This window comes from Misgurnus anguillicaudatus, chromosome 3 (assembly GCF_027580225.2).
Source record: "Misgurnus anguillicaudatus chromosome 3, ASM2758022v2, whole genome shotgun sequence".
In the NCBI taxonomy this organism is placed as follows: Eukaryota; Metazoa; Chordata; class Actinopteri; order Cypriniformes; family Cobitidae; genus Misgurnus; species Misgurnus anguillicaudatus.
In genome coordinates, this window is record NC_073339.2 from 40,301,531 (window position 1) to 40,325,727 (window position 24,197).

Genomic DNA, 24,197 nt, shown 5'->3' on the forward strand with positions numbered 1-24,197 from the left:
GCTCAGAAAGCATTCGGATTTCATCTGAAAATCTCTACATTTGGGTTCCAAAGATGAGCGAAGGTCTAACACATGTGAAACAACAGAAGGGTAATTGATTAATGACAAAATTTTCATTCTGGGGTGAACTAACCCTTTAATTTAATAAGGTTGACAGTAAATGCTGTTTGCTACCAGAATGACGTAAAGTCTGAAAAACTCCCACCCTAAAACAAACACATACTCCGAGGTAGTTAAAATATTTTAGTCACAAATGAATGTACAAAATAATCAAACACAAAATCAATCGACATGGGTGAGATCTGTTAGCTGTATAGCTAAAATGTAGTGCAACAAGGAACATAAACATTTCCAACACAAAGTGTTAATCGAATGAATAAATGCACAGTACAGCTGCAAAACAATGTAAACAAATCATAAACTAATTCATTAAATACAACATAAAGATGGTGCAGGTTTCAGTGTGTGTATCTACATTCATGTAGTATATGCATTGTACATATATATACACGTTAAAAGTCATTCCAGCTTGAATTAAACCTATTAGATTGGTAATTCGGTTTATTTACATCTTAATAGTTAATCGGTTGTCTTTGATGTACTGTATGCCCATAAATATTTACATTTAATCACATACAGTGGTTCTACGTGCAGTTTTGCAAAGGTTAAACAAGACATCTTTACAAAGCTAATGTTAAAATAGTAAAAATTGTACTAAATGGCATTGTTATTTACTATTGAATAATACCTCTATTGAATTATTGCAGGTGCAGGTGCACTTCTCAATAGCAAATAGGGACTTTTTTAATGCTGCCATATAACTACATAACCAATGTTTGTAATATCTTGAAAATTGTTGGATATTTGGATAGGTTTTGTATCATTTTTCTGTAGTTAGTAAATGAATACCCTGTGCAGAAAGGTTTGGTCAAAGTCTGGACTACAGACAATAATTGCCATACAATACATCCACTGAATAACATCCATCAAACCTCAAAAAGTTAAAATAGCATCATATTACGCTAAAAGAATAATCGACTTCATCATTGTCTACTATTTAGTCTAAAGCACTTTCCGAAATATTCCTTAAGGTGTTCACATAAACAAAACATGATTCAATCTCAAGTCTTTGTTTTGTCTGACTCCCTGATTTGGACTCTTGCCTCTTACGCTTTCTACAGTACCTCCTCTTTATTCTTTCCTATTATGAGTAGTTGTGCAGCGGTTCACTGATCTTCATGCAGGCCCAATGTAGTGCTCGGACCAAAGTGATCAGAACCAGAACGATGAAGATAACCCAGGATGAATAAATCCCTTTATATTGGCGTGCCTTCCACCAAGTACCAGCCTAGAGAAAAGGGAAACAGATCAAAATTTCTGCTGGCTTTCTGCTTGTATTCTGAAGTATATACTGTTTTTATTCCTACCATCAGTCCTGCTGTTGCGATGGTGAAGATCAAACACAACAGGAAACAAATCAGACTGCGCTTTCTAGGGTATCTCTGGCCAATGGATGAGCTATGTGGATAAAAAAGATATATTGAAGTGCACAGCATTGCACATATTCCAAAATGAGCAACAACCAGGCCCTGTTGCATAAAATTCATCATCAAAGCCAACAAATCGGGTGGTGACCGTATCGAACCGTTAGGTTTGTTATCTTTAGATTCGCTTATAAAATGCTAGTGTGAACCCTAAGTGAACCAGGACTTAAATTGTTTTCTTTTTTGGTCCGGGCCAAAATAACCAAATGAACCCAACCACAAGTATGAACACACCCTAAAAAGAAAACAATTTACATCAAACTTCAAGTATAAACTTCAGATCATAAGATCATCAGTGAGAATCATAAGTAGTGATGTTGCGTCCAAAATCGCCCACTTCTGTACTATATAGTATGCGAAAATCAGTATACAAGGCGAGTGTCCAAATTCATAGTATAGAGACAGAGCGCAATGCGTCATAACCTGAAAACCACGCCCATCGGGGGGAAAACAACCATCCGTCTCCATTGACTTTGTATCACGATAGGCTCCCTCCTTGTCATTTTAGGCTTATAACAAAAACAGAATAATGCCTAAAAGCTGCTGTGTGACAGGGTGTACAGCTAACAAGCCAAAAAAACGAAATAACTCAAACAGAATTAAGTTTTTATAAGCTGTCGACCCCCCCCCCCAAAAAAAACTAGCGTTTAAAGACACAAAAGTGGAAACAAGCAACTTTTCATAGTACTACTATTAGTAGAACAGCGCCCACTAGAGGGAAACCACTTTTTTCTCCTTAAAGGCTGGGTTTTACAGCACAACAGCTGATAAAAACTTGTTTCTGGGTTTTTTGGCTTGTTAGCTGTACATCTTGTCACAAAGTAGCTTTTAGGCATTATTCTGTTTTTTGTTATAAGCCAGAAATGACAAGGAGGCGGCCTCTCGCAATACAAAGTCAATGGAGACGGTTGGATTGTTCCCCCCCGGTGGGCGTCGTTTTTAAATTAGCATAACTGCGCTCTGTCTCTATTCAGGAAACGGTAAGCGAAAACGAATCAGATGACCCATCAGATTTTTTTAAATATGCATTCGATGGCCTCCCCATGAGGCCACGTGAGCTGAGAGCCGTCAAATTCAAAAAGAGGGAATATAATAAAATACCAGAAATCTATGAACAGGGCAGCTCTTAAAATGATTTAGTTACAAAGAAATGATTTAACTGTACTTGTTAAACAACGCATAAGTAAATTATGGTCGCGAATGTACATCATAGGACATACGGGTCACGACAATGAAAACATGGCAGATGCAGTACGTCCGAAATGTGTAGGCCTACATACTGCACACACACATACTATTTCAGTACATTCTCTTACAGTATGCGATATTGGACGCATTGTGAATGTTTGTGGATGGTATTAAACATACACTTTTCTGCAGTGTGGACAGCGTGCCAATGTCCGATCTGTAAACTCTGTCCACTAAAGCAACAACAAAGAGACATTATGTTACAAGTATCCTATTATAACTACAATTAAAACTACATGAATTGATAAGAAGCTGTGAAATGTAATGTGAAATGAATAAGATTGTTTGTATATTGATGGTGTCAATGATTACCAGAAAAGTGTTTCCACAATGGCCACATGAAACTCTGGCACCGCTGGGCTGAGGGTTTGGAGTCACGGCCCCAGGATGTACTGGCCCTAAATTAATAATGCGTTTACTATCCCCCCACACACAACACACACACACACACACACACAACATCACATTGATTACAGAATGTTTATAACAACATAAATACACAATAATACATCGTTTTTGGAAATTTATCATTCGAGCTATAAAAACGTTCCCTTTATAATTTCTCTCACCAGTAAGGGCGTGGGCAGGCAATCCTCTGTGATGTCACTTTGCAGATAAGAAGACAGTTACATGGACAACGCACATATTTCTTTCCCGCCGGAGCGTTTTTTATTGGCTAGATAAAACAGGAAGTGATGTCACAGTTAGAGCTTTCACTTCAGCAATCCAGATTACTGAAACTTCCAAAACAGAATAGACAAAGAAGATTTTTCTAAACTCACTGTAGCCTCATTGCAGACGCTACATTTGACTACATGCTGGTGGATCTTGCCCTCCACGCAGATAAGTGACTGACACACTCGGCAGCTGATGATAGGATCGCTGCCACTCTCCGGAGAGGCCAACGAGGAGTATGGTGGAGGAGCCTCTCCCAACATTACTGAGGGCGGTGGAGGTGCTGATGGAAATGCTGAGAAACCTAGGATGGGAAGCAAGAGAGATAGAGACAGAAATAAAGGGATATGGCGACAGACTATCAGTTGCAATGATGCAAGTTGTATTTACTTTTAAAGTGATTATTTAAGTAAGTAATAGTCCTGTAGATCAGTTGGTAAATACTAAAAATGTAAAAATAATAAGAAATTATTCTATTAAAGATTTTTATTTTTCAGTTTTTTCAGGAGTAAAATGTCTATCCAAAATCTATTTAAAATGACTTTTGTGAGCATAAAAATGCTTTTTACTACTTTATTCTAGGTCTACATCATTATTATCAGTTTTACTGATGTTCCATATTATCCATCATACTGTATGCTTGCAAAGTGAAAAAAAAAGATTTTATACAATATGCAAAAGACAGCAAACCTTACAGAAGGTAAACAGTCACGTGTATTAATGCTGTTTAAGCTAAATCCAAAATTGATAATGATAAGACTAAGGGCAAAAACCACGAGCCCTGTTTAGTCACGTGACTTAGGTGAGTTCGACTTCATGCGGCGCAGCAAAAACTGACAGAAGGATGACGTCAACGTACCGCGAGAGCGATTCGAAACTAGACATCACCGTATGATTTCTCGAATCGCTCTCGGGGTACTTAATCGTCATCAGCCAGTCGGTTCTTGCAACGTCGCCTGGTACCAATCTATCTGCGATAATCTTAAATTATACAGCATAAATAGCACCTCTAGCTAAATTACTTTATCATTACATGAATACAATCATATTTGTTTAATAATCACGTTTGTTTTAAAACTTAGTGAGCTGCCTATATAGACAGCATTTGTGGATCATGAGGGCATTACACAGCGTCAAAACTGAAGAAAATCACTTGTGCTTTTTTATTTACTTTACGTTTTGTGCTATTGTATCATATTTATGATAAAAATAAATGTCCATGTTCATGTTTGTACTATATTTTGTATACTTTATTCTGCACATAAATAAAACTCACCAGCTCACTAGGTTTTAAATCACAGTCTATGTTCAAACATTAATCTATATAAAGAATCTCTGTCTGTGTTTTAAAACCAGCTGACCTGTCTACTTGGATAGCATAATCTATTAGTTGTAATCTGAAACCGGAATGATTTATGATTAAGCAGTCAATTAAAGCAGCTCAGTAGGTTTTAACACAAACACACAGCCACTGCCAATCTGGCTTGATTCTTACTTTGTGGTTTGGTCGGCGGTCTGTATGTCTCGTTTCCCGGTGACAGCCCGTTAACTCCGTCGCGACTGTCCGACAGCAAAGGCGATCTTTCCCCGTCAGCCATAACGACCCGTTGCGGATTTGGGAATTTTGCTGTTGGTAAATGTTGTCTCGTAGAGCAAAAGTGAAGCGTGAAACTAAAGCGCTTCAGGAAGCGTCATATTATCACATGATTTCTGCTACCAGGAAGTGGACAACAAAACCTGTGTTCGAGTTTATGCGGCGTTGCGCAGATTTATCGGAGTTTGACATTAAAGTACCGCGAGAGCGATTCGAATGCTGTGTTCTCGCGGTACGTCAGTGTCATATATCGATAAGTCTGCGCAGTGCCGTATGAAGTCGAATACGCCTAACAACACAAGCAGGTGATCAGAGATCTGACCAATCAGCGCCAAGCTCACAGAGCGCAGTTGTATTAGTAAAAAATAATATAATCCTATTTTAATGAGTCCTCAATTAGATGTGGTGAGCCTCTAATAAAATATTAATGTTTACCACTCCCCAAAAACAGTTTTGAAGATACACCTTGGAAAATGTCATACATTATGGACAAACTAATTTATGGTTAATTCAGCCACAATTGGCTATGTATTAGTTAATTTATGTTACATAGTTTACACAATAAGCTCTGCTACAGAATGTTTTAATTTGTCCTAATGTGTGAACATGTTTCTTTAATGCCCCCCCTTAGCACACAAATTTATTTAAAATAAATTATTTACTAACTTAAATATAGTACTTTAAAGCAGCCATCATTGGGTATCTTGCAAATAACATAAAATATATATATATATATATATATATATATATAAATATATAGTGTATATACGCATACATACAGGATATACTAGCACTGGTTTCATTTTCATTTCAAGCTTGTTGTTTAAAGAGAAACAAACCCAGAATTTGAAAAGACATCATTTACTTTACATAAGTCAGAGCAGCATGTAGACACAAAATAAATTACAATAAATATCAATGTAAACATTATCAATATACATGATTTATCTGTTATGTACACACATCCCTCAAGCTGTCAACAACAGCAAAACCATTAAAATAACAAACCAAATAAAAAAGCAATTCAACAAAAGTAGTTCAGTACCTTAAAAATGCAGCAACATTTTCTCCGACATTAAAGATATAAAATACGTCTTTATATACAATACAAATATGTAAAATAGAGTACAGTCCATGTACTCGAACAGACTGAAATGAAACACACAATGACGAGTTCATTTACCTGAAATAAACACTTATGTCCATTTAAAGAAAACAAGTCAACATAGCACACCTAGTGTAACTGTAAGTGTGTTATATAGACATCAGACAGAGAACAAAAATTTAGATTTAGGCAAAAAAATAAATTACTAAATGGACACAGACATATAGGGTGACTGGGGATATAGTGTAACTTTTGTCCTAAAAAGTAACTTCAAACAAAGCGTTTGTGTTCAGGAACCAAAGGCAGCATTCTTCATAGAAATAAAATCTCCCTTTTTATTTGTCATAACAAAATGACTAAATCTGATATTAGTAACACAATATTCACAGTGTCCTAAACATGACAGTGTAAATGAATGACCTGATGAAAAAGACATTTTACACATCATAATCAGTAAGTGCTGAATAACTGATGCCCCCAGCGGAGGGAGGGGCGGAATGGAGCGGTAACAGCCAACATAGTATTGATCCTGCAAATGCGAGAGAGAGACACACAAATTGCAACTTATATATGGCATATGGGGTTGTGCTTGCAACCTTTGGATTTATTACAAACTTTGTTAAAATGACAGAAATCCACTATGCAACAATTAGGAATAACAAGACAGATGCTTTAAACTTACCACGTCCAAACACCTCCCGAAGCAATGCGATTTTTGGTTTTCTTGTGTGCGCGACGTGTGTCGGTTGACTGTTGTTGGGTTTGTCTTTCATCAGCCTGTTTCTCATCTGCTCAATAGGCGTCTCATCTGTTATAATGGACACCAGCTTGAGAAGAGAAAGAGAGAAGCAGAGATTTAGAAATTTTACTTGGCATCACGATTTGCAGTTCCTCAACACAGTGCTTGCAAGGCAGCTAAACATAAAGTATTAGGTAAGCAATAAATGGCACATTTTTGCAAAATGAATAAAAATTAACAAATAATGTGACATCATACTTGCAGTAAAACCATAAATATAGGTTTATATAAATCCAAACAATATCCTTGGCAATTCAATCTACAAGCATTGCATTATCATTGTGGTTACATTTTATTTTTAGAAAACCTGGACTTTAAGGAATCATAAATATTTAAGATTGGTCTTTATTATAAAATCTATTCTATTCTAAGATATATTTTATTCAACATAAATTTCTTAAAAATCTCTTTTTAATCTATTTTATTAATGTGGAAAACTGTTAAAATGAGCTGTATGTAGGTTTTTGACTGTAATAAAAATACTATAAAATATTCATAGCTGAAGTCAATTTTTGTTTTGGTCCGTGTGATCCTGCCCACTGCCACTTTACCTAATAGTGCATTTTTTCAACAGCTCGGTTGCCAGTTATCACGGTTGCTTAAATGAGGCTGCAATGGCCCATAAATGCGATCTCCGGTGGATGCAACTTCCGAAACGAGACGCAGATTGAGTTATAAAAATAAAAGAAAAAAGCGGGTTTGTAAATTTCAGACAACAAAAAACGTTGCAAACTTAACAATGAGCATATAAACTTAATCTTTCCATCGTTAGTTGCGCACCTGTATGTGTCTGTCAACCCAAAAGGGGGTGCAGGGAAAAACATCTCTAATATTTTGAATTCAGACTATGGTACCGAATTCAATGTTACATACAGCTTCTTTAAGGTCAATGACCACGTTTACATGCACGCTCATAATGCGATTATAATGGGATTTTGGGGATATTGCATTTATACGTTACCTCATGTAAACACAATACTTAGAGAAATAATGCCATTAAGCTCATAATCCCGTGGCGTACGCTGTTTTAAATCACAGTATGCAGACATGTAAACACTTTAATCGCATTATTGGTTATATGTTATAACTGGGTAAATATTGTTTAAACATACCTGGTCATAGAAAATGACCAAGACAAAAACTCCAAACAGTATTGACTCCACCAACAGAATGATATAATGTGCCCTGTGAAACAAAAAACCAAGATCAACAGTGAGAGAAAGGTAATAAAATGTAAGGTACGCTAGATGAAGGTATTTCTGACTTACACAATCAGATGTTTGCTGGGAGCTTCTTCTCCTTCATCTCCATCTCCCTCTCTTTCACTCCTTATTCTCCACACCCATGCCGACACCACGAGTGCCATGGAATATAGACTGGCCATGCCTGCAAACCAACATATATACTGTATACATATATTGATTGGACAGACAGGGTTCAGAATCTTCACTAAATCTTTTTAAGTGAGATCTATCAAAAACAACATGAATATCGGAAACGTAGCATGGATTCAAATGGTCGCACCACATGCTTGGTTCAGAGATTAACCTCACCTGTGTAGAAGAGGAACTGAATGAAGTATTTCTGATTGAGCTCTCCAACACAGTTATTGATCCTAAAAGATGCAAACACAAAAACTGTGTGATCAAATATGAAGTCAAGTAAGTGGCAACATTCAAGAATCATCATAGCTGATATTACTTTGATTTATTTATCACAGTAGAATGTTCACACTTATACATACTATATACTGCAGAAAGATTTGTTTGTGAAATATTAATCTGATATACTATGTGATTTCAAGCAATATCTATGTGATCTATCAATGTTAACCCCATCTAATCAATATCACGTCTGCATCCTCCATTAACATTGGAATAATACTGAAATTTCAACAAACCACCATTGTGGTGATCAGTGTTTGCTTTAGTAGAGTTCTTATGCTTTAATGTAAAGTTTTCTTTGGCTGTTAAAGCAGTGTTTTAAAATACATCTGCTATGGCTAGTGTTATCCAAGTAAAATAATTGTTGTAGATTCACCTAAATTATATTTCTTGTGTCTGCTGTGTTTAAAAATTTAATGATATTACAGTGCTAGTTGGAAGCAGTTCTTTTATTTTCAAAACTATAAAAACGAATTTAGAAGGTTAAATTATTGAATCAATCTGGCATCATGAATCAGTATATGAAACTCATCAATGGTGACAATCAACAAAAGAAAAGCATGATAGGTATCAACAAAGTACTAAATTAATCCATGACTCCCAGCATGCATTGCAGTTGATCATTATATCTGAATTAGTTTGATGATTGTCACCATTGTTAAGATTTGTAGGACGAGTGAATGTGTCAGTATTTTTTCTGTTTACCTTGTCACAGTGCATTTACAAACCAGAACAATTATATAACGGTCACAAAAGGATCAACCTCATCATGTAAAGCAGCTTAATTTTATCTTAACTAATTTCAACTTAACTTTGAAACACATCTTTCTTTTCCAAACCACATGTGTTTCTACCTATACACACACAAACACTGAAATAAGAAAAGAAAAACGTGTACAAATCAAAAGTCAATGGCGTAACTAAAGCAAACATTGATCACCATAATGTTGATTTTTTTTACATTTCTATATTTTTTATATAAATGGAGGGTGTAAACATGATATTGATTCAATAAGATTAACATTGACAAATCAACAATTTTGAACATTGTTTCAATGGTTGCTTGCTATCTGGGTATGCTTTTCCAAAAACAGTGACCAGTCACAACAAAATCTAAAACTGAAAGGCCAAGAACCTAAGTAGATCTGAAGGTAGATGACAGACATGTTGGCCAATAAAAAAGAGAGAGACTGACCATGGGCAGTGATGGTCCATTCTCCTGATACAGCGCTGACAAACTCTGCAGTGATGGGCACGGGGAGGTCGATACGTCTCGCAGCGACTGCACACTGTCCAGCCCTCACAGCCCTGATGAGAAGTTATAAAAACGAACGCAAATCAGATGCAAATACCATACAAACTAGGTTTAGGTTTTCTCCTATACCAGCTAATATGCATAAACAACTGAAAGCAAACTCTGGTGTAGGTTGATTTTGATTAAATGTAAACTTTTACAGAACAATTCCTACACACACACAAAATAGATACAACTTTAATACAGATTACACACTATCATCTAATAGATCGAGAGAGACTGAACATACTCTGTCATTGAGGCGGTTAGACTGGGACCTTAAGTCAGAGAAGTCGATGGCTGTCTCGGGCAAAGGAACCATACCTATAAATGCAGGATAGTTAATATATTGATAGCCTCTATCTACACTGAAGTAAATCTGTCTATAGTGTATAAATGGGAGAAATGCTTTGATACATTAAACACAACGATTTATGTATGATCTGAATGAAGAAGCAGAGCGCCTTCAGTTCTAATAAACTCACAGACCCAGAATGAATCATACCAGTATAAAAAAACAGTTTGGTCTGTAAAAAAAGAAATGGCCAGTGTCAGTCCCAAAAACACTCACCAGGGTCAGAGAACACTGCTTTTGAATGGCACGCCAGCAGTAGTAACAGAATAATATTAAACACAGATCCATGGAGAGTGCACCATACACTAAACAAAAAGAAAAGAAATAAAAATAAATGTGACTATTACACTTTCACGCTATTTCACAACATAGTCCAGAGGTAACTCCAGTCCTAGAGGGCCAATTTAGTTCCAATCTTCGAACAAGATTTTACATGACACTGATGGAGATGCATAGCCCTGTCACAGTCCCTTACAAAAAATGAAAACAAATACTGTGGTGTTACCATGGTACACTGATCATGGCATCAGATGGAAATACCATGGTATTGATATATGCTGTGGTACAGAATGATTGCCATATTCATATACCATGGTATTTTTATGGTACTATATACACAGATGCTCTGACAGTTTTTTTTTTTTTTGCCAACTATTGGCCGATGCTAACATTGGTCACCAGTGCAGGGAGTAACGCATTACAAGTAATGTGCATTATGTAATAATTAGGGCTGTCAAAATTAACGCGTTAATAACGCGTTAACGCAAATTCATTTTAACGCCACTAATTTTATTAACGGAGATTAACGCAACGCGCAATTTCTGTTTGACCCTTGGTCCAGCCCATAGTTGAATGAACAGAGACGCAGACAAATGTGACTCTCTCTAAATTAGTAAAAGGTTTTCATAGAAATAAGAACATTAAGCAAATTGTCTACCAAATCCAATGCTCTAAATGCTCGTTGGACATCTGATATGATCTTTATTTATACGTCTGAGAGGTGTAACCTTCCCGTCCTCCTAATGCTTAATCTAATACAAAGATGCGTCTCAATTCATTTTAGTTTCGCTTTTATGCATGACTTAGAAAATAGACTGCAGGACTTGCTTGATGTTAAAAGAGTCATTAAGAGAGATAAAGTTCGGTACCTGATTAATGTTAAAGAGTTATTAAGAGCGACAAGACTCAAAAGCGATCCCCTCACGCTGACTGACTGATATCTGAAGCGCGTGCACACAGACGCGCGAGTGCGCGACCCGGATATATAGACATCTACACAAAATTACAGTTTACAAATATCTGTTTTGATAAGAATTCACGCAGGTAGGCTCTATAATCTGTTATGTTTTAAGTAAATGTTTGGTTAACTGTTGGGTAAAACTATCTGATGTGTAACATTATATTAGTTCACTTAGATTTTAAGCAGTCTGTCTCAATGTCAATCAAACAAATAGAAAAAAAGTTGAACATACATTGATGATGTTTTTGCTTTGTGTGTGCTAAATCTATTAGTTTTACCAGTGATTTTAAGGTATTGATGTGGTAATATAATCTATGGATGTGGAAATGTTTGTGGTAATTTGACTCTTTCAACTTCAAACACGTGTAGTTCTGTCATATTTTGTTATATTTCAACAAATCATGCATTGTTCTATGTTTTAATAGAGAATGTCAAAATATGAACAACTATTTTTTTAAAATTTGCTAATTCCGACTCAACTTGCCAGCACAGGTCACAAATGATGCAGCAGCAAACAAAAATGGAGAAAGAAAAATCTTCTGAAAATTCATATACAAAACAATGGCTGGTGATTCTGTTAAAATGTAAACAGGCTGTTGTTAACATACATTTGCATAAAGCATCTATATATGTATATATAATTAGAATATTAAAAACCTGAAAAGTGTTAAATTAGGGTAAATTTAGAATGGATAAAAATGTGCGATTAATTTGCGATTAATCGCAGTTAACTCATGAAATCATGCGATTAATCTAGATTAATTTTTTTAATCTATTGACAGCCCTAGTAATAATATTACTTTTCTGAAGTAACAAGTAAAGTAAAAGTTACTTTTTTTGTTTAATTAATTTGATTAAAAATGTACTGAATTAAACTAAACGTAGTCACATTATGCACTCTATGCGTACACGCCTGTGTGGGAACAGTTTGAGTCAGAAACTGAGATGGCTAATATGCAATTTCTTAACGCAGAACTTTAAAGTCATAAAAACACATGCAAGGCCTGAAAGAGATCAAGCCTCAGTCAAGAAAAAGCAACGCAAAAGTAACTCAAAAGTAACGTAATCATTACTTTCCATGAAAAGTAACTAAGTAATGCACTTTATTTGTGAGTAACTTTATATTGTAATGCATTACTTTCAAAAGTAACTTTCTCCAACACTGTTTGAACTTTTGTCTATAAAATAGATCATTGTATTAAAATAATAAAGTTCAAACACATTTTCCTTTAACATGAATTGGATCTATAACATTATAGATGCATTTATTTAGACAAAAAAACAAACAAACAAAAATACGATAACCTAGCTGCTACAAAAACTATTTGGTTGTTATATATGTATTTTTATGCTATAGCCGATACAATGATTTTAAATGTATCAAAATCGACAGTGGAAACAAATCCTGAGACATTTCACCTGTTTAAAAAAATTGCAAGGACTGTTTGATAGTCATATTCTCGCTTAACATTAGTGCCTTAAAGGGATAGTTCACTTCACACAAAAATAAAAATTGTCATTATTGTCATCCTCATGTTCAGGGTTCCCACACCTTAGTTAACTTCAAATTCAAGGACTTTCCAGGTCCAATACCTTTTAAGATACATTGTTACAGTTCCCTTTCGACGGAACTCATGCTGTGTCGCTGCGGTGACACGTCGGGGACTCCTCCAGGGGTAAGTGCGTCTGAATGTGTATCAAATTCAACCAATGGTGAGGCTTAACGACAAAGACAGGAGCCGTTTCTCAATATGCGTTCTTGTCTGTACTTGCGTTCTTGTGAAACGTCATCAGTCGCGGCCCAAGTACTGTTCCAATTCAAAGTTCGCATCAAGCCCAAGTTCACATAAAATCCCCGGATGTGTTCTTGATCCGCCCATTTTATCGAGGATACATCAGAGGAGACTTGTGTGGACTTATGACAGCGAAGTTTCCCAGAATGCATTTCGCGTCAGAAGTTCGTTCTTCCGAGTCTGAACTTGCAAGTCCGAACTAGGAAGGACACAAGTCCGAACTTGGCGTACTTGGTATTGAGAAACGGCTAGGGTGACGCAGGAGCCAGGAAGTGTATTGGTTACATACGTAACCCGAGACGTTTTCATGTGTCAAACACGACTATGCAAAAAAGCATTTTGGTATGAATTAACATTCGCATACAGAAGACATAAGCATTTAAAGCGAACAGTTTAGCACATGTGCTTAAAAAAAATCTACAATTTTTATGATATTATCCTACACTACACAGGGAATAATATGGATTTTGTTCTGAGAAAACTTCTTGCATAAAACAGATTCAAGCACTTTCAATGACCTGTATTTTATGTATGTATATTTTCCCCGATTCACAAACTTTCAAGAACCCATGGGAACCCTGCACGTTGTTCTAGACCTGTATGAATTTCTGTTTTGTGATGAACACAAAAGAAGATATTTTGGTAAATGATGGGAAGCAGACAGCTGATGTACCATTGACTTCCATAGTAGAAAAAAACAAATATTATGGAGGTATTGTTTAATAAATGATAAAGATATTTTGATAAATGATAGTAACCACACAGCTGAAGGTACTCATTGAAATTTCATCTTATTTTTTTTTTTACTATGTAAGTCAATGATTACAATCAGCTATGCTTCTGTTACTATCACTTATCAAAATATCTTCTTCTGTGTTCATAAGAAAAAAATCTTGCAGGTTTAAAACAACAAGAGGATGAGAAAATTATTACAGAATTTTCAATTTTGAGTGAACTATCCCTTTAAAGTTGCATGTTGATCTCAAGACTATATCCTGAAACCCTAAACCAGAGACTGGCAGCGTAGTAACAACAGACGTTGAATGAGCACCACTGGCAATGATGAGTGCACACCAGTTGCAGTAAACACACGCAAAGTAATCCGATTTCGGGGGGAAACACTGCTCGCGCTTTACATTTAAACGGCTGTTGCTATGGGAGATTCTACGGAAGAATATAAACGTATGATCTCATAAACTGCAGCTGCCGTTACGTGACCCAAACATCGAACGTCACGATATAAACCCCAGACCGTTCATGCGGTACTCACCTTCCGGAATACGCGGGGATCAGGACATACTGGATCACGACATAGTCGGCATAAAAAACGCTAAAATAAGTTAAAATGAGACAAATGAAACCACACGGGTCTCGGCAACAGCGGAATGCGGCCATCTTTCGGTCAACGTTATTCCTGATGACGTCATAGCAGCACGGTTGTGACGTATGCACACTTAAACCGACAGCATTAATTAATTAGTCATGAATGAGATTTAATTAATTTTGTTTATTTACTTAATAAACATGTGTTTATTTCACTTTTGTCCACTTTATTCTTGTTTCTGTTTTATGATTGTACTGGTTAATCCTTAATAATTATATTTAATTTAAATTCAGTTTTATTTATATAGCGCTTTTCACAATTGTTCATCGTTTTACTTTTTGTAAAAGCAATGTTTTGTTTAAATGTCACAAATGAAGATATTTTTAATGAAATGTTTGTAACCAGACAGATCTGGGGGCACCACTGACTTCCACAGTAGGAAAAAATTTAACTATGTCAATGGTGCCCGAGATCTGTTTCGTAACAACCATTTATCAAAATATCTTCATTTGTGCCACAGAACAAAGGATTTTGTACAGGGTTGAAACAACTTGAGGGTGAGTAAATAATGACAGAATTTTGATTTTTGGGTGAACTGTCCCTTTAAGAAAAGTTTTATTGACACACCAAAAAGATCACAGACATATTGGAATGATAAGATTTTATTTTTATTTCCAACTACAGAACAACTAGTTTCTCATTGAGCGCAATCTGAGCTTGAGTGAGATTTGACAGGTAGGTCACCATCAACAGATCCTGCAAGAAACAAACAAACATTTGAGTATTTAGAAAGCACAACCACACAACTTAATTTGCTCAATTTGACAAACATATTAAAGAATGTCAAACATTAAAAACCTACAAAAGAACATTTCACAACATCACTCACATTAATGTTGGAGTTCAGCATGCTCTCAAAGTCTTCTGCTGAGATCTTGGGCACTTTGTTTACAAGGTCCATCAGGTAGCGACCAACACTGTTATCTGCTGTCGCTTTACCAGACTAAAGAAAAAAGTAACAGTCAGTATTATATTTCCTTGTATCCAGGACATGGATAAAGCCTAAAATTAAAGAAATGAATCTAGGTTTTGATCAAGCTAAGATAATTTGCACCTACAATAAATCCAACTACTGTAGTCTACTTCTAAACAAACAAACAAAAAAAACATTAGTTGGATAGTACATCAAGAAAATTTGTAAGAAACTATATATCTACTCATAAAAGAAAGTGTATATTTTAGCTGCTAGAACCGGTCAGCAATTTCTTTAGAGTTTTCCTCGTTTTTTCCCCCCGACAAAAGTAAAAATGGGCTACCTAATCTTTCAAATAATAAGGCTACTGAAGCTACTTGCATAATACTTATATAAATATAAGACTTCAACTTCAAGATGCTGTTTAAAATATAAAAATATTGTGTTATTTGATACCACTCCAAACAAACAGGTCACCATTAAGAATTTATGAATAAATGAAGTCTTCAAATAAACCTTACGAGAAACTCACCAGCACATCCTCTATATATGTGAGGACTGTTGAAAGCATTTCTTGAATGCGTCCTGCTGCACCGCCCACTTGGGCCAGATCTGTGGTCAGCCCGTTGGTGCGACTGGGTGATTCACGAGTCCTTTGTAGAAGGTCAACTGTAAAGAAACGAGTTACACATAGTTTAATTTATAGCTTTTTAATACACAATCTTTATAAACAGTCATATCTACACATGTAATTCCAATCCAAATATTATGGCTTAAAGCGATACTCTATCCAAATATTAAAATTATCCCATGTACTACTATTCACCCTCAAGCAACGAGATACATGTGTCCATCATCTTTCAAAAAAAAAAAAAAAGTGGAATTATATTAGTAAATGTCTTAGCTTTTCCTAGCTTATAATCGTAGAGAACAGGGTTCAGGGACCAACGTCTGACTCTGAAGCCCAAAAAAGTGCATCCATCCTTTACAAAAGTAATCCACAAGGACCAAGGGTTTAATTAAGGCCTTCTTTGGGTAATTAATGTGATATTCTAAGAAAAACATTCATATTATAAACTATATAAACTATAATAATTAGCTTCCGGTAACTGGGCCATCTTGGGCTCACTCAATCTACTGTGCAAGGTACCTATGTCAAACAACGCTTACTATGCTAAAACTATGCTCACGTGAATCACATGACAGGGTTCCCACTCTTTTCTTGAAAAGATTTTCCAGGACGTTTCCAGGACATTTTCAGGACATTTTCAGCTGCTACAGTGTGAGTCAAGTTATCACAACTAAGGCTGGGTAGTAGTGATAGTATCATATCATCATTGCTGATATCAGTTTAAAAATCCAAACTCTCACAGTCAAGCTGTATTCGCAATCAGTCACTAACGTTAGAAAATATTAACTATTATCGGACTTCTAAATTAATTGCATCTGCTCGCACCAAGGCACATTACGCATCTGGTATAGCATAAACTGATGAGTTATGTGTTTTTGACTCTAAATTATTTCGATTTATCCTATGTTTGTAACTGTTTTGTCAATTATATTGCTGAAATGGATAGACCTTTTGTAAAGCTAAATGTGTTTAAATGCAAAATCCATTTAGCCTACTGGTGTATGAAATGGATCTGAAGTATATCATATATCCCAAGCTTTGGAGAAGCTTTGCTATTTTCTACAATTGTACCTTATATTTTGTACATTTAACCAGATTGCTTAAAATGTTTATTCATCTCAGTCTGTCTCTCTTGTACTTTCTCAACAAAATATTTTATGTTCAATAAATCACCAAAACAATTTCCTTTACTTTATCTGTTTACTGTTTACTTACAGTTGACTTAGTGCATCTGACACCTGGGGCCTATACCATGAAGCTGGTTTAGTTGGTTAGCCAGCTTTGTTTAGGATTAGTTTGTGCAAATCCTGGGTTTTGGGTACCATGAAAATAGCTTTTACCAACAAGGCCTGCACATTGGCTTGGTTTTGTCAACCTGAAACTAATCCTGTAACCCTGAGTTTGTTTAACCATTTTCATGGTACGGGCCCCTGCATTCTTCAAGTAAAAATGAAAATCACTGCAAAAATAAATCAAAACTATAAATATCAAACTCAAATCCTATACTGCGGTGCAAAAAGTTCAATATAAAACAAAGCAATGTCACTTTATTTTTAAGAAATTCTCAATGATAAAATAAATGAATGGGAAACTGAAATCACATTATTTTGAAATGTTTTAACTAATCTAGGACTGTCCCTAACAATTATTTTGCTAATTGATAATGAAGTAATTTAATATTTTTGGTAATAAAATAATAACCTTTAACATTACATAATAATGACAAACCAATAATAATTCGTCCCAATTAAATATTAAAACTAGTAAACACATTTATATAGCCTAAAAAAACAGAATTATGTACTATAACAAATGCCTACAGGGGGCGGTAAATTACCCACTTCAGTTACTTTAATTTTAAATGGATGCTTTTAGCCAAACAACGTTTAAATCCATTTAAATCTTTAATATTAGTCCAATTCTTTACAGTAGAAATGATACAGTCACTGTTATTATTGAGCAAGATTTAAAAAGCAAACGCAGTAAAAGACAGAATATAATGCATTTAATTTATGACGTATGCAGTCTACAAATGCAACCTCTGGATGCAGCATTTTGTATAAGAAACGGCCAGCATTTTACCTCCCCGAGAAATCTCGTGACATAATTAATTTCGCGATACATATTTAATCGCACGAGATCTCGTCACACCCCTATATTTTATGTATTATACTTACTGTACACAACACATTATTTTTTCACTTAGACTTCGACTCGAATGCTTTCACAGTGAATCCTTACGTGTAACGGTTCACATTTACCAAAAGCTGGCAGGTACACACACACGTACACACACACACGTACGCACACACACGTACGCACGCGCACGCGCGCACACACACACACACACATTACCTTTTTAACTGCAGCAAATGGGGAACGGGGTACAGAGAGTGAGGCAGAGCAGTGCCATTGAGTAGAGCGGTGCTGAGGCAGAGGGGAGGAGGAGAGGGACGGGAATGTTACGTTGTAGGTTCAGTAGACTTGTTATTCTCTGCTTTTCTACAATGATTAGCTGAAACTGCTTCACCACGCTGCTGAATCGTGTTGTCAGACAGGAGTACCGCACGTGCATATTTGCCACAGAACTCACATGTCCGTAGTTTAGAGGGGCAAGTCCTACCAGCGTACTATGTCGTCAAATTGCGCACTTGCTACGCAAACGCGTACATTGGCCGGTTTGTGTCACATGGGGCGGTGTGCAGGCTACATGCGGAAATGAAAGCAGACAAGCGCTCCAGCCCAATATTACACGTTAAAGGCAGGTCAAAACAGACATTCAGGCATAACATTTTTAACCCGTTTGCGTTCATCCTACCAGGAGGGAAAATAATTTTCCAGGACAACGCAAGCGTTTCCAGGACATTTGACATTTCCCCCCATTTTTTATGTGTTTTCCAGTACTGGAAAATTGGTCTTTCATTTTCCAGGTTTTCCAGGACGCGTGGGAACCCTGCATGAGTCCAAGATGGCCCAGTTACCGGAAGCTAGTTATTATTGCAAAATCTCATCGATTACCCATACAAGACCTTTATTAACCCATTAGAGCTGTGTGGATTACCTCTGTGAAGTACTTTTTGGGGGGTTTAAAGTCAGAAGTTGTTTCCTGACCCCCGTTTTCTACCATTAAAAAGCTTGGAAAAGCAAGGCCATTTACTAAAATAACTCCAAATGTGTTTGTCTGAAAGATGATTAAAATATGCATCTCGGATTGCCTGAGGGTGAATAAATCATGGGGCAATTTTGATATTTAGCTCAAGTATCGCTTTAACTTTTGAGCAGCATTGATTATAAGGAAGCTAATCTAAAAAAAAAAGGTCTGCGAGTTGGAAAATATCTTACCTCCGATGCGCTCTGTGTCGTAGTAAACATACTTGACTGTCAGTGGGGTGAACATGACACCAACTGTCTTGCCAGGGACACCCATCTGTGAACTAAAAAAACAATGCAAATTCATGCGTTATCACAGAGAGGCAAACTTATAATGAATAAAGAATGTAAATAGTATTTTTGTATCAGCAGTATAGAATCACAGCAGTCTGTGAAATCCAGGCTAAAGTCTCAATCTAATTATGAGATTAGGAGAATCCAAGTTTAAATTTTAATAATTGATCTCACTTCATTTTAAACCTTTGACATGACCTTACTAGATCAATATTAAAGAGCAACTAACGTCCGATTTTACATTTTCTTTGGTGTGTAAGAACGTGTTAGTACCAAGCGTGCTGCACAAGCCCTGAAAAGTGAAGCCAAAACGTCTCGATCGCCCCCCAGTGACCGGTCCCAGTATAGGTCATAAAGCATGCATCCCCATGTTATTCAATGGGACTTGAGACCAACTAAAAAAATTAATTACACTTCAATTATCTTTTTTCCGAAGCTGGTTTCTGTCATTTACTGTAGTTTTTATCACGCTGATGTAAATTCAAATGTTTGTTTTTAAAATAGGTTTGTGTTTAGTTAGTTATTTAATGATATAAAAACGGTGGTGTCACGTCATGATTGACAGCTGTGATATCATGTGATATGCGCATTCTACGAGAGCGAGGGCGGGGTTTTGACTTCGCGCCTTCCCTTCCTGCTAACTACTGCGCAGGACTGGTCCCGAAATTGCTATTGCGCAGACTCAAGAAAGACCCAAGATGTCAGCGCCATATCGGGACACTGGCGGCTTCACTTTTCACCAATGGAAGAGAGCGAACAGGCGTCGTCCATCTTTTTTACAGTCTATGGTTAGTACATGTTAACGATATGCAGAAGGTACAAACACCAAGGTAAACAATCACCCGAGTAATCGTTTCCAACTAGGGATGCATAAAAATTAATCGTGATTAATCTATAGCAGAAAAAAAGCCCTGTTTACACCGTGTGTGTGTGTGTGAACTGTGTCTAATAACCATGCATAGATAAATGCACACACATGCATGTATGTATTTAATAAATATTTACGTGTATAAACATTTGTATATTTATGTATAATTTATATTATATACAAATATAAATACTTAAAGGTGCAGTGTGTAATTTTTAGAAGGATCTCAGAAATGCAAAATAATATACAAAACTATATTATCAGTGGTGTATAAAGACCTTTCATAATGAACCGTTATGTGTTTATTACCTTTCATCTACATACACTGAGGGTCCCCTTACATGGAAGTCGCCATTTTGTGCCCCCATTTTTCTACAGAAGCCCTTAACGGACAATTTTTTTACTAAGTTGTCTCCGACGATGACATGTTGGACCGGTGGCAGCTACCGTAGCTTCTCTATGCGTTTCAAAAGCGAGGGGTGAGCAGTGGACTACGCCGTTGGTTGTAATTCGCAACCTCACCACTAGATGCCGCTAAAATTTACTCACAGCACCTTTAATATATAAATATATATTTCTCCTTAAAATTATACATGCATGTGTGCATATTTATAAATACATAATTATGATACACAATTCACACACATATGATGTAAACAAAAACTTTTATTCTGCTATAGATTAATCGTTGTGCATTCCTATTTCCAACGTAAATCTCTTTTCTTGGACTACAACAAAGACACGGATTGTAGGCAACAGTCTGTTGACGTGGACACGACAGTCATTATCATAATTCCTCCCGCTTGGACTAACAGCTTGTAAATTAACTCCTGTCAGCATTGCGAGCGAATCTTTCAAACACAGTAAGGAGCGTCACATTTCCGGCTGACGTCAGAGGTATTCAGGCCAATCACAACGTACAGATTAGCTGGCCAATCAGGGACACAGCGCTTTTAAAATCAATGAGTTTTGTACAAAATCAATGCGTTTGAGAAAGGCAGGACATCTGGAGCTACAATGCACCATGTGTGGGAAATAATGTGTTTTTTAACCATAAACTGTGTGAACACATTGTATTATACCAAATACACAAAATAATGTTTTTTTTAGCAATAATATAGGTGTACTTTAAAGATACCCAAGTTATATTTTCACATAATGTTCTTTACATTATGTACATTATTTAAACCAGTAAATTACACACAGAAAAAAAGATTTGACCAGGGTTTTCACAGACTGGGTCAAATATTTTGACAATCTAATGGACTTATCGACTCTAACACAAAGTGAGTACCGTAAGTAGTGAAAGAAAGAGGAAGACAAGAAATGTTGATCATGTATATAGTGAATAGGGTTGTTCATAAAAGCTTAAAGCAATCAATGGACTAGTTATGAGAAGACCATCTTACCTGACGTAGGCGCGGATGTTCATTTTGTTACTCTGAAGTGCCGTGTCCACTGTGAGGTGAATGGGATTGGGAGCCTCTCGGCTGTAATACTCATGAATCAGAACAGAGTGTTCTGTGATGTCAAATCCTGTGGCATACATTGCACAATAAATTATTCAAAAGGCCGATCATGTCTCAGATGCCCAAGTTCATTAAAGATGTGTGATCACATACCACCCAATAATAACTTCACTCGGTGAAACCTTCTTATGGAGCTCATACATGTTCTTGGCAAACTCCATGTCCACAGCCACCTATGACATAGACATATATAAGATATAAATGGAGGGTGATAATGGTTTTAAATGGGCTTTGAACGAAATAACTGTGATTTAATACCAGATGCTGAGAGATGGCAAATAATAAGTCAACAGAACAATGCAAATACAACTCATTTACTTAAACTGCACAAGAATTGTAATATCAGTCAGTAAAATGTAATGTAGTAGTAACTTAGTCATTCTGTAACATGACATTAACAATTGACATCCTCTCTGTACCATGGTACCAACACGCACTATTGTTTTGTCTCACCTCATCTTCCGACTCATTATGAGGAACGGAGAAGCAGTTGGTGACTTCAACTGAATGTTTGTCTGCAGTTCCTGCGAGACACACAAACAAGTTAAAATGATAACGACAGATATAAAACGATAAAAAAATATTTCCTGAACTAGCACTGAATCATCCATGCAGTTAAAACTTCTAATGCACTCCAGCTCTCCTTATCGCCTACAACACATGCTTCATAGCGCATAACGTCAACTCATCCAAACATTTAAGCGCAACCCATCCAAATATAAGTTAAATTCAACGACCCACCTAATAATGTTCCGATCACTCGACTTGCACCTTCATTTCGTCGCTCGTAAGAGTCAACGATCGACGCCAGAACCACCGGGTGGATCTTCACAACCGGGCCGTACACCGCCATGATTTCGTAGAGGAAGTGAAGCACGGCGACAATCACAGAGGAAGAGAACGCGCGAGTGAGTCTGCGCAAAATCTCTGCTGTCGCCCCCTAGCGGTTGGAGGCAACGAACAACAATATGAACATAATTCAGGATAAAATGTACTTTAGTGGCCAAAACGATTTCAGGGGGATATATATTTGCGCAAAATTTACTTTTAATGACCATACAAGTTCGAGTAAAGCATCAACATATTATCAGTATGATGCAAAATGGAGATAACTTGGTCAAGGTGGGTTTTTTAAATAAAATTATTTGTCCAATAGGGCAAAGTAGGTATCGTATCAGGGAAAATAGCTCACATAAAATAATACTGTAGTATGTATGACTATTTACTATAATACTATATTGTAATAAACTGTATGTTTTGTAATACTTACTGCACTTTGATAAACTACAGTATCCTGTAACTACTGTGAATTGGTAAAATACTATAGTATACTTTAGTGTTTGCTATACTGTAGCAAACTGTAGTGTAGAATATTCACATCATTTGCTAATAATTAACTATAGTGAATTGACAAACTGTAGTAACTACTGCAGTACACTAAAATATTAGTGTAATGCACTTTGTTAATGTATACTACAGCATTCTCTAGAATTAGCTATATTGATTATAGTATACTGCAGTATATTGTAGTATTTGGTACAGTAAACTGTAGTAAATTGTAGAATGCAGTAAAATATTATAGTAATTAGTAAAATTTGCTAATGTATAAAAAGCATTCTCTATTAGCTAGAATAAAGACTGTGTTAAATATCATAGTACTAGTAAACAATAGTAAATTGTAGCATAATGACAAATACACTTTGTTAATGTATACTTCAGTATTCTGGAGTATTAGTGAGTTGATGAATACTGCATTATAGCTTAATATTTACTATGATTATGTTTAAAAGCATCATAGTATAGTAAATCCTAAAAAATGCTACGTTTTCCATGTGTTAGTATTCAGTATGCAAAAAGCATAGATGTGCACAAAGAACAATTTAACTGGTTATCCTCTCTTGTTTTTGACTAGCTGTCATTCATAAAGCTTTGTGCCTGTTATCTTTGCCAAGCCTCCCTAAATTCTTTCCAGAGCTATAAGCTTTACTTTAAACTTCACATTCAAAGACTTTAATAGCATACGTCTTTAATAATTTATTTTTGGATGAAGGGCAAAGACGTCTTGCATCACTTTTGGCCCCACAGTAGCTTTAAAAATACAGATATGCCATGCATTT

General features: G+C 36.1%; 3 protein-coding genes across 6 annotated transcripts; all 3 read right to left on the reverse strand.

Moving 5' to 3' along the window:
* Window positions 1–230: 230 nt before the first annotated feature.
* On the reverse strand, window positions 231–5,196 carry pip4p1b (phosphatidylinositol-4,5-bisphosphate 4-phosphatase 1b). The gene is made up of 7 exons (XM_055205933.2): window positions 4,963–5,196; window positions 3,575–3,771; window positions 3,362–3,468; window positions 3,105–3,210; window positions 2,913–2,965; window positions 1,428–1,518; window positions 231–1,348 (listed from the first exon to the last, which is right to left on the reverse strand). The coding sequence occupies exons 1-7, from the start codon at window positions 5,063–5,065 to the stop codon at window positions 1,205–1,207; spliced, it is 801 nt and encodes a 266-aa protein (XP_055061908.2). The 5' UTR covers window positions 5,066–5,196; the 3' UTR covers window positions 231–1,204.
* A 710-nt stretch (window positions 5,197–5,906) lies between these two features.
* LOC129444914 (palmitoyltransferase ZDHHC3) lies at window positions 5,907–14,754 on the reverse strand. 4 transcript variants are annotated; one of them, XM_055205934.2, is made up of 9 exons: window positions 14,582–14,754; window positions 10,495–10,583; window positions 10,174–10,247; window positions 9,825–9,937; window positions 8,519–8,580; window positions 8,234–8,351; window positions 8,078–8,150; window positions 6,849–6,993; window positions 6,519–6,695 (listed from the first exon to the last, which is right to left on the reverse strand). In XM_055205934.2, exons 1-9 carry the CDS (start codon window positions 14,704–14,706, stop codon window positions 6,604–6,606), a joined length of 891 nt encoding a protein of 296 aa, XP_055061909.1. In that variant the 5' UTR covers window positions 14,707–14,754; the 3' UTR covers window positions 6,519–6,603. The 4 variants fall into 4 exon arrangements, with proteins under 4 accessions (XP_073722274.1, XP_073722273.1, XP_073722275.1 ...); XM_073866173.1 differs by lacking the exon at window positions 10,174–10,247 and having other exon boundaries at window positions 5,907–6,762; window positions 6,827–6,993; window positions 14,582–14,721; XM_073866172.1 differs by lacking the exon at window positions 10,495–10,583 and having other exon boundaries at window positions 5,907–6,762; window positions 6,827–6,993; window positions 14,582–14,719.
* A 527-nt stretch (window positions 14,755–15,281) lies between these two features.
* On the reverse strand, window positions 15,282–22,981 carry eif3f (eukaryotic translation initiation factor 3, subunit F). Its single transcript, XM_073866175.1, has 8 exons — window positions 22,822–22,981; window positions 22,534–22,604; window positions 22,169–22,253; window positions 21,961–22,093; window positions 19,582–19,673; window positions 16,141–16,277; window positions 15,525–15,638; window positions 15,282–15,391 (listed from the first exon to the last, which is right to left on the reverse strand). The coding sequence occupies exons 1-8, from the start codon at window positions 22,931–22,933 to the stop codon at window positions 15,314–15,316; spliced, it is 822 nt and encodes a 273-aa protein (XP_073722276.1). The 5' UTR covers window positions 22,934–22,981; the 3' UTR covers window positions 15,282–15,313.
* Window positions 22,982–24,197: the final 1,216 nt, after the last annotated feature.